This window comes from Saimiri boliviensis, chromosome 4, assembly GCF_048565385.1.
Source record: "Saimiri boliviensis isolate mSaiBol1 chromosome 4, mSaiBol1.pri, whole genome shotgun sequence".
Taxonomy (NCBI): domain Eukaryota; kingdom Metazoa; phylum Chordata; class Mammalia; order Primates; family Cebidae; genus Saimiri; species Saimiri boliviensis.
This window is the reverse complement of record NC_133452.1, coordinates 39,557,131-39,569,633: the sequence shown is the minus strand read 5'-3', so window position 1 is coordinate 39,569,633 and position 12,503 is coordinate 39,557,131. Positions and strand designations below refer to the sequence as shown.

Genomic DNA, 12,503 nt, shown 5'->3' with positions numbered 1-12,503 from the left:
CCCAGTCAGGAGGCACGGGGGTCAGTGACCCTCTTCAAAAGGCAGTTGTCCCTTAGCAGAGTTCGAGTGCTGTGCTGGGAGAATCTCTCTTGTCAGGATCAGCTGCTCTCTTCAGAGCTGGCAGACAGGAAGGATTAAATCCACTGAAGCTGTGCCCACAGCCACCCCTTCCCCCCAGTGCTCTGCCCATAGAGATGGGGGTTTTGTCTGTAAGCCCCTGACTATGGCTGTTACCTTTCCTTCAGTGATGCCCTGGTCAGTGAGGAGGAAATTTAGAGAAGCAGTCTGGCCACGACCACTTGGTCTTGCCCAGCCCAGACCTCCCAGACCCCTTCGCACTCTCAGGGGATACTGCCTACTAAAGCCTCATTAATGGCAGATGGCACTACCCCCACCAAGCTCTATCAACTTAGGTTGACTTCAGACTGCTATACTGGCAGAGAGAATTTCAAGCCAGTGGTTCTTAGCTGGCTGGGCTCCGTGGGAGTGGGACCCGCTGAGTGAGACCACTTGGCTCCCTGGCTTCAGCCCCCTTTCCAGAGGAGAGAACGGTTCTGTCTTGCTGGGGTTTCAAACACTACTAAGGTATGAAAAAATAATCCTGCAGTTAGCTAAGTGTCTGCCCAAACAGTTGCCCAGTTTTGTGCTTGAAACCCAGGGCTCTGGTGGTATATATAGGCACATGAGGGAATCTCCTGATCTGCAGATTGCAAAAACTGTGGGAAAAGCATCATAACCTGGCCATGTAGCACAGTCATGGATTCTCTTGATTCAGGGAGGGAGGTCCCTGGCTCCCTGCTTCTGCCCCACCCTGCTTCTGCTCGTCCTCCATGGGTTGGACCCACTGCCTAATCAGTGCCGATGACATGAACTGGGTACCTCAGTTGGAAATGCAGAAATCACCCTCCTTCTGCATTGCTCTTGCTGGGAGCTTCGGACCAGAGCTATTCCTATTCAGCCATCTTGACCCCTCCCACAAAGTGATTTTTAAGAACATAAAAAATTTCAAAATAAATATGATTCTATCTTATCATAATTTCAGTTTGTAATTGAAATTTTGCAAAGTTTCTAAAAAGTTACAACACTAAATTTAGGGCACCTTTCATTTGCCTTGTCTTTTTGTCAAAGGACAGTTATAGAATTGTGTTATCTTAACTGACCTATCATTTTGAAAGCCTCATTGAAAATTAGAATAAGATATTTAAAGTACATACTTTCATCCAAGTTTTGCATTATGCATAATGCTGGGATGAGTAGTTTACAAAATAATCTTATCCTATGGATCTTATAACAAGCACTAATAAAACTGAGGTGACTCAATACTTTGCCCTTTTACTATCAGATGAAAAAGAAAATAGAATATTTACACCAAGTACATTCAGTAATATAAACATGTTTGTGGTGAAGAGTTAGGATTTACATATTCACATTGGATTAAGAGAAACAGAATTGGGAGGACAAGAGATTTCACTTTCATACTTGGTAGTTCAGACATCCTGCTTAAAGAATTCAATCTACTTTGCTAGCAGGGAAGATTTTTGTTTCTGAGGATATTTCGGTGCTCTGAGGTAGAAAAGGAGTATGCACAGGATCTCAGACAAGTGGAATTCACATGACCTCCCAGCTGGTGAAGGAAGAATCTCCAGGCCCTCCCTGGGCCCTCAGCCTGGAGTTCTCGACAGCCACTTCTGGGTTGGGGTGGAAAGGCTTCAGGACCCGCAGGGAAGGGAAGGCCAGGATGGAGTTTTGTATCCAGGCATATGAGTTATTTCTTCCCTGAAACCTGGATACCGGAGGCGATCTAACCTACACAGTATGAATATTAAAAAACTTCCTGTAGCAATAAGAGCATCAAGAACATAAGATGCATTTTAGGATGAGAGCAAAAAAACTTATTCAAGGACTCTGAACGTACTTTTTCAAGTTTTTGAAGGTTGTGAAACAAAATTGAACACGAGATGTTCAGTAATTGCTTTTGGAATTCTTTTCTTGGAAATATCATGCTCAGTGTTAGCCATGCAAAAAAGACTTTCTTGGTTCTTGACTATACTTCAGATTTTAATCAGGTATCTCATTCTGTTTTAATTATTTCAAATGCTATTATTTATTAGCCCTTAATCAATATATCAATCAATCAAGTCATCAGAATATTTAAGAATTCAATCTTACTTTGATCCGGACGAGTTTAATTCCATCAAATCTCATATCAGCAATAGATTTCCTTGTCTGGCCTCTTCGGTGTCCAAATTTACACTTATTTCTAATCACTTGTTCATCATCTTCTATGGGTCTTCGAACATATTTAAAGCGATCTTTGAGGGCTCGTTTCCATAAAAACTGCGTAAAAATAACAAATCAGGTCAGTTAGTCTCCAAGGAGATTGAGATAATCCTATATAAACAATAAAATATTTATTCACCTATCATCTTTGGGCTTAAAATTTTTTTCACACCATGGTCATAGAAATAATATATCTACCCTTTTTTTATTCTTACAGCAGTCTTGTGACACTGCTATAGAAATTATAAACTCTAAGTTATAGGTAAGAAGACAAAGTCACAGAAATAGAAATCTTTACCCAATGCCATATGGTTACTGAATAAATATATTGGTTCTTGAACCTAGACTTTCCAATTCCTAAAAGTGATACTTTCCACTATATTCTACTGTCTCCACAACCAATTCCATTTTTCTAGTGGGTTCTAGAAAAGACCTGATACTGGCATATGGATTGATGCATTTTATTTAAAAATAATTTTCTGTCATCTTTTGAAATTCGTTTTGGTGAGTACTATTGGCATTCACTCCCTAAGTCTATGGTGCCTCTACTGTTTCAAACACAAAGACCAAGTCCCAGTTGTGGGAGGGAGAAGGGTATAGGTGGACCTCACTTTCAGTCTAGCAGAAGGATGAATAATTTCAATATAGAGTGAAAAGTACTATAATAGGGGAAGAGACATCATTCATTTACATTGTGTTAGGAGATCATAAAAGCCTTCCTGCAGGAAGTGAATGTAAACTGAGGCCCAGGTCTGAGGGTCAGGTAACTACATGAAGAGATGGCGATAGCATTGGGGAATGCCAGTTGGGTAGATGTGCAGAAGTTCCAGGAGGATGAAGCTGCATGTGCAATGGAATAGAGGGAGAGCTGGTGCCCTCTAGAGAATTACCAAGAGTTGTGTGTGGCTGAAGTACAGAGCTCAAGATGAGGGACTGACAGAGGATGGGGTAAAAAAAATAAGGTGGGAAAGAGGAGGCGACCCAATCACCAAGAACTGTGGTCACCCCATTAAGGAGCCTCAGTGTAATCCTGAACCAGATCTTAAATCTGTCTCTGTGGAAAGGCGTATTAGAATCTCATAGGAAATTTTGGCCTTGGTCTTTCCTCTAAAGCAATGGTTCTAAAACCTGAGCTGAATCAATTCCTGGATGACTTGTTAGAGCACAGTTTGCTGAGCCCCACTCTCAGAGTCTCTGATTTTGAGGGCAGGGGTAGGCTGAGAATGCGCATTCTTGCAAGTTCCCATGCAATGCTGCTGCTTGCTACTGCTCCAGACTCCACAGATCCTGGTTCAGGAGATTGGAATGGAACCCAGATGTCTGTATTTTTAAAAGCTCTGGAGAGAATTTGTCAGAACAGCCAGGTGAGGAGGTCTTCCTAGGCCATGTTGAGGTGGGAGAGTGAATGGTCAGATCTGAGCTCTGGAAGGATCTGTCTGACATATGGAGATTTTGTGAGACCAGAGACATGGACAATACCTAGGAAGCAGCCCTGGATTTCTTCCTTAGTATGCCAACATCTCTTCCACTGCCAGGCCTTTGGTTTGGGCCTGGAAAGTTTTACCCCTCACTTTCCTCACCAAACTGGTATCTGGTTAACTCTTGCTTTGCCTTCAGGTCTCAGCTCAGCCTGTGCTTCATAGAAGCTTCCTCTGGCCTCTGTAACAGCTTGGTTTTGGGTCTCCCCTTTCTTCATTGGCACTTATCAAAGTGGCAATCTTACCTCAACTATGTGAAACTTTGCTTCTATTTCTTTTTCTTTTCTTTTCCTTTCTCTCCTCATTCCCTCCCTTCATCCCTCTCTCCCTTCCTCCTTCCCTCCTTCCTTCCTTCTTCCTTCCTTCTTTCCTTCCTTTCCTTCTTGCCTCTATGCTATAAGCACATAAAGAAAGGCTCATGCCTGCTTTGCCCACCAAGCCCAGCACAGTGCTTCATGCATGCTGGAAACAATCAATGTTTGATGCCTTGCGTCAATCCTCTGTGAAGCAGGAGATGCAGGTGTCAACATGACAGACCAGAAGCAACACTCTGAGTCCTGGCAGTGCTTAGTTGGTAACTAACTCACTGTGTGAGTGGGGGCCCCACCCTTCTTGAAGCAGTTACCTTAGAGCTGCTTCTGCTGCTCATCTCCCCTGCAATGCCATGTGCTTGAATAGATCCCCACAGTGAGTTCAGGAACGGAAAAAAAAAAAAAAAAAAAAAAAAACCTTGCAGACATATGAACCTGTGTTTCCCTCTGAACCCCAGCCATAAGAGAGAGTGGTAAGTCACCGAGTGGCCTTTGGCCGTGTTTTCTAAGCTCTGTTTCCTCATGGTCCAATGGGAATGCCACCGAAATAACATCAGCCAAATGCTTGGCACTTCGATTTTGCCATTCTTGGTTACATGGTTTATAAGTTCCAATAAGAGTAATCCCTGAAAGTACCGTGGCCTAAGTTGGGAAGACCCCAGGTCCGAGTACTCGCCTGAATACATATTAGCCAAGTAACCCCTCTGAGTTTTAGTTTCTTCAACTATAAAATGGAACAATAAGATCCGTCCTATCAATTGCACTGGCTTTTTGGGAGACTCAAGTGAGTAGCTACTCATTGAAGATATTTGCCAACTAAAATGTTGCTTGTAAAGTCCTTCAGCAGCCCTGAGAAATGTGTGGTTGAGGGTTGGAGGATGGCTTCCGCACTGATTAAGCTCCTGGTTATGCATGAGTCAGAGAAGCCTTATCATCTCCCAAAGGCTTGTGAGGGTGGACTTTGCCATTGCTGTTTAACCACAGAACTGAAAAATAAAACGGCTTGTATTTTTTTAGGCATGAAATATGAACAAGTACACTTTGTTTTCTGCATGTTTCCTACAGCTCTGAAGGGTTTCTAAACGTGCTGAACCTGGTGGGAGGTATTATAGCGATCAATGGCTAGGACATTTTTAAATTGCCAATTTCTTCTTTCTACTTTCTCCTGTCTTTCCTTATTAACTGTTTGATAGGAGCAGAAAAAGGACAAATCAAATACAATCTTCTGCATGAGTATTCAATCAGTGAGTATTTACTGAGAATCTGCTATACACCTGGCAGGGTGAGTTACTTACACAGATACCTTAGGCAGGCAGACTCAGTAGGAAATATTCGTGTTATAGAATAATCATCCCTCTCCTTCATATGTTTCCAGCTAGAAAGAGTGTAGAAAGATCTACATGAATACAGCTCTCCGCCAACCACTCAAATAAAAAATGGCCCTGAAATTGCAGACCTCCTTTTGTGACACATGAAGTCCACAGCATCACCAGCACATCTTTGCACATTCAAATGCAGAATGTGAGGCCGGGCGCGGTGGCTCAAGCCTGTAATCCCAGCACTTTGGGAGGCCGAGGCGGGTGGATCACGAGGTCAAGAGATCGAGACCATCCTGGTCAACATGGTGAAACCCCGTCTCTACTAAAAGTACAAAAAAAAATTAGCTGGGCATGGTGGCGTGTGCCTGTAATCCCAGCTACTCAGGAGGCTGAGGCAGGAGAATTGCCTGAACCCAGGAGGTGGAGGTTGCGGTGAGCCGAGATCGCGCCATTGCACTCCAGCCTGGGTAACAAGAGCGAAACTCCGTCTCAAAAAAAAAAAAAAAAAAAAATGCAGAATGTGGACCGTCTTACATGGCAACTGGACTAGACTTGTCCAAAAAGCAAACATCCAAAAAAATAAAAAAGGGTATGGAGAGACTGTCTAGACAAAAAGAAATTAAAGAGACATACTAACCAATGCAATGCATAACTCAGATATTATAGCAAAAAACTATTTTTAAAACAGTTTTGAAAAACTGAAGAAATGTGAATATGGATTGTATATGATATTATGCAATGATTGCTAATTTTCTTGGGTATAAAAATGGTATTGTGGTTATATAAGAGATTGTCCTTATTTTTATTTTATTTTATTTTATTTTTGAGACAGGGATTTGCTCTGTCACCCAGGCTGGAGTGCTGGAGTGCAATCATAAGTCACTGCTGCCTCAACCTCCTGGGCTCTAGTGAACTCCCCCCACAACTCCACCTCCCAAGTAGTGGGACTACAGGCTCTTGCCACCATACCTGGCTAATATATATATATATATATATATATATATATATATATATATATATATTTTTTTTTTTTTGTAGAGATGGATTTTACCATGTTACCCAGGTTGGTCTTGAACTCCTAGGCTCAAATGATGTGTCCACCTTGGCCTCCCGAAGCACTGAGATTACAGGCATGAACCACCACTCCCAGCTGTTCCTATAAGATATATGTTATGGTATTTAGGGATACCCCTGCAGCTTTCTTTTAAATGCTCAGCCAAAACAAACAAATAAATACGACAGAAAAAAAATGGGGTAAAATGTTAATCCCTAATCTAGGTCAGTAATTCTCAGCCTGCAAACTGATGTTGCTCCTCCCCGTCCCTTGTTTGGTTTTGTTGTCGTTGCTTTGTTTTGTTTTAAGAGAAAAATTGCTTTATTCTGTAGGGTGCTTGCTATACCGACGTTTGGGGACATGTGTGGTTGTTACAATTGGGTGGACAGAGTGCTACTCACACCTAGTGGGTGCCAGGGATGCTACTTCAATGCACTGGACAGCCCCCAACACAAAGAAAGAATTATCCAGCCCCAAAGGTAAACAGTGCAGAGGTTGAGAAACCCCATGTTGCTAAGAGTCTATGAGTATCAATGTAGCATTCTTTCAACGTTTGTTCAGTTTTGAAATTTTTCTTTTCTTTCTTTCTTTCTTTTTTTTTTTTTTTTTTTTTTGAGACAGAGTTCTGCTCTTGTTGCCCAGGATGGAGTGCAGAGTGCAATGATGTGATCTCAGCTCACTCCGGCTCAGGCGATTCTCCTGCCTCAGCCTCCTGAGTAGCTAGGATTACAGGCGCCCGCCACCAGGCCTGACTCATTTTTGTATTTTTACAATACAAAAATGCATTTCACCTTGTTGGCCAGGCTGGTCGCAAACTCCTGACCTCAAGTGATCCACCTACCTCGGCCTCCCAAAGTGCTGGGATTACAGGCATGAGCCACCGTGCCCAGCCCAAAATTTTTCAAAATTAAGAGTTAAAAATAAAATTAGCCCTAAAAATAACCACGTTTGTGCACTCCCTCTCTTTCTCCACTCCCTACCTCCCATTAAATGTTCTCTCAAATTTTGTACATTTTCCACTGTAACATTAGGAACAAAACCTCATACACACTTGGAGGGAGAATTTGGGTAAACATACATCCAGGCACCAGGGTTTCTCATTCTACTCTATGAGTGCAAATCTGAGCCCTAATCTGCTAAGCAATTTTGCACACATCTCTGTATCAGTTAACGGTCTTTGGTGAATGTCACTGGGAACAGATGTGGATGAAATGTGCACAAGAGCAAAGAAAGAATTATTTGCTATTTTGTATGTGTCTCACTTTAATAACCATGAAACTAAAGGTCAAAAGGTAATTGGATCAATATGGACTTGCTTAAGTATATGCAAAGATTCTCTAGAAGGACTTTGATAATATTGGTTACTTCCGTAGAGGAAAATTACATGGCTAGAGGAGCAAGGATGGGTAGGAAACTTTTCTGTTTATACCCTTTCGTAGTTTTTAAATTTTTAACTATGTAAATATGTAATGTATTCAAATAATAAATTTAAATTTAAAAACACACAAGCTCTATACACAGTAACAATGATTAGATATTAACTTGGTAGATGTATCTTGAGTATAGAAGAAATTCTCACAATCAGTTTTGTCAGGCAGACTGACATGATTGTCAATGTTGGGATGCTGGTTTGTTCAGCATTGTTGTTGTTGTTGTTGCTTTGTTTTTGTTTTGTTTTCTTTTTGGAGAAAATTTGATTTCTTCTGTAGTGCACTTTATATGCAGTGGCATATTTTGGACAGGCTGTCACCCTAGAAGTAAGAATGCCTGAATTCTAATCTTGGCTTCAATAATTACTATTTTTCCAGACATGGTATACAACCTCTTTCCTTAATCTGAGTGGTGAAAAGAACCCTTAATGACCTCTCTCACTGAGAAAATTCTATGATTCTCTCCATATATAATGAAACTTTTCTTGAAAATACAAATAAGGAAGAAAGGAAGGAAGGAAGGGCAGGAGGTGTAAATACAAAGAGGGAAGGAAGGAAGGGAGGGAGGAAGGGAGGGAGGGAGGGAGGGAGGGAGGGAGGGAGGAAACAGAGCCTTTAAATGTCTTTATATTCATAGATATTGGCATTATCTTTTGTTGTTCTTAGAACTAATTGCTGAAATTCCATGTCCTTAAGAAAGCACAGCAAAAAAATATCTTTGCACAGACATCTGAGACAGTGAAGTACAAAAAGACATCTATCTTATTTAGATATGATTACCAATGTGTATGCACACGGCATATGGAGACAAAGGGAATAATAGTCTATCTTTATATAACCGTAGCTATAGTTCCCTGTAATTGTTCCTTAACTCATATAGTTATGGTGTCATAAACACTCAACTTTTTATTACCATCTTAACTATTTTTAAGTACAGTTAAATAGTGTTAATTATATTCATACTGTTGTGCAATGAAGACACTGGTCTTTGAAACCCAGGAGATAGGCAGGTTCATCAAACAGCAAACTTTGTGTTGAAACATCATTGGCAGTGGATCTCATCCCTGGTTGTACATTAGAATAATTTTGGCAAGTTTAAAAAAAAATTCATGACAAGGTCCCATCTTCAAATTAATTCAATCAGAATCTCTAGGAATCCTAATGTGCAATCAGAGCTTAGAACCGCTGCCCCAGAGAATTGCTTGAAGCTGTGAGGTGGAGATTGCAGTGAGCCCAGATCACGCCATTGTACTCCAGCCTCAGTGATCAAGTGAGACTCTGGCTCAAAAAAGAACTGCTGCCCCAGAGCATCCTTTGTCAGGACAGCAGAGATGTGACAGGGCCAGGTAAGGCTGGAGGCCCAGACCTCAAAGCCAGACAGCAGCTCCACTGGGTCTGAGAAGGCAAGAAACACCCGATGACAGTTCTGAAGCAGGCGCAGCCACATCTTTCTCTTTCTATGTGTCGCATCTCCTAAGGACCCTTCCCAGCCCTTAAAACCCTTGAGACAAGTGAACAGCTCAGTTAATCTTAGCAACCTTATATGCTTGTGCAACCATAATCACTATCCATTTTGGCCACCTTCAGCCCCAGGCAACTCCTGATCAGCTCTGTTACACTGAGTTTCCAAACAGTTTTGAGAGGACAGCAATATGATGACAGAGAGCGACAAAGACAAAGGAACACAGGGCAGAGAGAGACTGAGAAGTTATGAAAAAGGGAAGACAAGGAGACAAAGACAGAGAGAGACAGCCAGAGTGAGAGACAGAGCGGAAAGTCAAGAAAGAAGCATGAATTAACAGAAAGTGAAAGAAACAAAATCAGAGACCAAAGAGACAAAGAGTCAGAAAAACAGAAACAAACGGACCTAGATACGTAGAATGAGAGAGACACCAAGAAAAAGATGAGTGAAGCATAAAATTACTGGGCAATACAAGGCTATTATTTTAAGATGGTCTGAAATTAACAAGATGGTGCCATGTGGTCACTTACAAAGCCACATCCGTCCTCATCCAGGAAAGGGTGGGCCTGCAGCAGGGCATTCACTACGTCATTGTACTGCTGGGTGCTGGGGTACCTGTTCACCAAACAAGGAGGATATGTTTCACTTCAAGCAGCCCACATTCCTTGCTTTAAGGTGAGTCTAAATTACACTCACTTTTCTTCATGTTTTTCTATATAACAAAAGAGATTTAAATATTGGGCAATGTGGAACCTATTACCACAATCTGAAGAGAATTGATTCCACATGAATTCTACGCTTTTCTGAAACAGACCCTTTCCCAAAGCAGCAAGGCCATCCTGTTACCACGCACAGTGAGCCTTCCAGGTACTTGGTCATGTCAGCCTGGAGAAACTCAATGATCCTTATCCTCATGCTGTGATCCGGGCACTTCTGCTCTGCTAACGTGCATTTGACATCATAGGGAAACTCTGGTAAAACATAGGACTTCGTCCATTGTAATGCTTTACTTCTTTCTAGAAGATGTTTCACATTTCTTCTGTGAAATAAAAACACATAAAGAATGAAATTCTATTCCAAATACCTGCAATTTATTAATTTGCTACATCCTGAGAACTTCTGATATAAACAACTTTCCTGAGACCCAAATATATGAAAGTCATCATGTGATCTTCCCTCTGTTCTTCCATCCACAGATGTTTGAAGGTTCATTAAGTGTCTGTCCATTCACACAACACATAAACAATTATTCTTTTGAAAAAGTCACAATAACATAGACTAGAATAAACCCTGAAGTTGAAATGCATACTAATTCATTTTTCTTAAAGAGAAAATGTAATGCATAGCTCAAAACTGGACAAGACACTTAACAAAAAGGAAATATGTAGCAATTCAGCAAAGCAAATGAAGCATACCATAAAGTCTTGGCAACTATTAAGAAAATTCTTCTAATTAATTTATTCTGCTGCTGTTTATAATGAAATACAAGATCCATCTAATTTGGTTAGTCTTTGCCTATTCTGATAAGGTGAACTTAGTTTCTAAATTAAATGTAAGTTTCAGATATTCAAATTCCATCCAAATGAAATTTCTACAGAGGGCTACAGAGAACTATAACTACCGAAGGTAGATCAGGAGTTGCCTGGGCTGAAGATGCACAAAATGGATATTGATTATTGCTGCACAAGCATATAAAGCTGCTAAAATTAATTGAGCTATTCACTTTATTTTATTTTTATTTTTTTCTATTTATTTATTGAGACAGAGTCTCGCTCTGTCACCATGCTGGAGTGCAGCGGTGTAATCTCAGCTCACTGCAACCTCTGCCTTCCGGGTTCAAGAGATTCCCCTGCCTCAACCTCCCAAGTAGCTGGGACTACAGGCATGTGCCACCATGCCCAACTATTTTCATTTGTTTTATTTTTTTGTGGAGATAGGGTCTCACTATGTTGCCCAGTTTCATCTTGAACTCCTGAGCTCAAGCGATCCTCTTGCCATGGCTTCCCAAAATGTCATGATTAGAGGCATGAGCCAACACAGCCAGCCTCTTGTTCACTTTAAATAAGTGAATTTTATGCTCATAAATGAAACATCAATAAGGCTGTTTATAAAATTATCAGAACAACATTCAGGGCTTAAAGTTAATGACTGACCACTGAGTATGTAAAACGAAGACTCTATAGCATCAATAAAATATCCAAGCAACAATTAATCAAAGGCACTAGGTAGCTCTTACCCTATTTACAAATAAGGTTGACTGGGGTAGAAGTAAAAAAAACAGAGGCAAGCCAGTAGAAGACAATAGGAAGATTTCCTAAATTAGCCTAAGTAGGTTAATTCTCTGATAACCCTGGAACTCTTAGTGGCCCAAGCAACATTCAGATGAATTTCGAAAGGCCAGACTTCTTTCAGCATTTTAGTTCATCCTTTATAAGAATGCACGAACTATAATGGGATATGGAGAATCAGGCACGTAGGGGAAAGCACTCTCACATCTCTTTTTATGATAAGCTCCCTTTCCTTTTTCCCCCTTTGACAGTCCCTATTATGAGTGGTGAAATTATGTCCGGGTTAAAAAAGCACACCAATAATTTAATACTTGACTCAATACCGCAACAGGAAATTTGCAGATGTAAGTCTCTGCTGTAGCCCAATCTATTTTCCAGTAAATTTCTCTTTCATTTTGTTCATACATTCAACCACTATTTGCTGGGGGTCTACTGAATGCCAATTACTCTTTCACAATCCTCATTTTCTCCAATATGCTGTTCCATTGTTTCTTTCTCCCATGGCCAAATTATCTCTCCTGTATCTACTGAGACCAAGGAGTATAAAGTAATGGGCAGTTTTGCTGGCTGTCTTTTGTGCCTTCCTAGGATTTTTTTAAAAGTGATGTAAGTTGGCAGGTGTTAAGCTGGTTTCAGTAATCTTAGCAGCAATCTCCTTTCCCCAGGTGATTTTCAAGTAGCTAAATTAGCTGCCTGCCCGGTCCAGGTTTTTGAAGTTATTATGTTACTTAGTATCACCTCAACAGATAAGTTCCATATTCCAGTGTTACAAAATAAAGCTCGTTATACTGTCTTTTTATTCCACATACTTTTCCCTTTATGTGTTTCCAGTGTCAGGGCGGAGAATATAAGGCATAATATTATTTCTATCAAACATCCAG

At 40.8% G+C, this 12,503-nt stretch overlaps 1 protein-coding gene across 1 annotated transcript in view; it reads right to left on the bottom strand.

Annotated features, from left to right (window-relative positions):
• SAMD3 (sterile alpha motif domain containing 3) overlaps positions 1-12,503 on the bottom strand; it is a 70,190-nt gene that overhangs the window by 33,281 nt on the left and 24,406 nt on the right. Inside the window, exons 5-7 of the mRNA XM_074397476.1 lie at positions 10,188-10,373; positions 9,865-9,949; positions 2,170-2,337 (exon numbers count right to left, since the gene is read on the bottom strand). Coding sequence (XP_074253577.1) covers positions 2,170-2,337; positions 9,865-9,949; positions 10,188-10,373 — 439 coding nt within the window. The remainder of the gene's footprint in view (positions 1-2,169; positions 2,338-9,864; positions 9,950-10,187; positions 10,374-12,503) is intronic.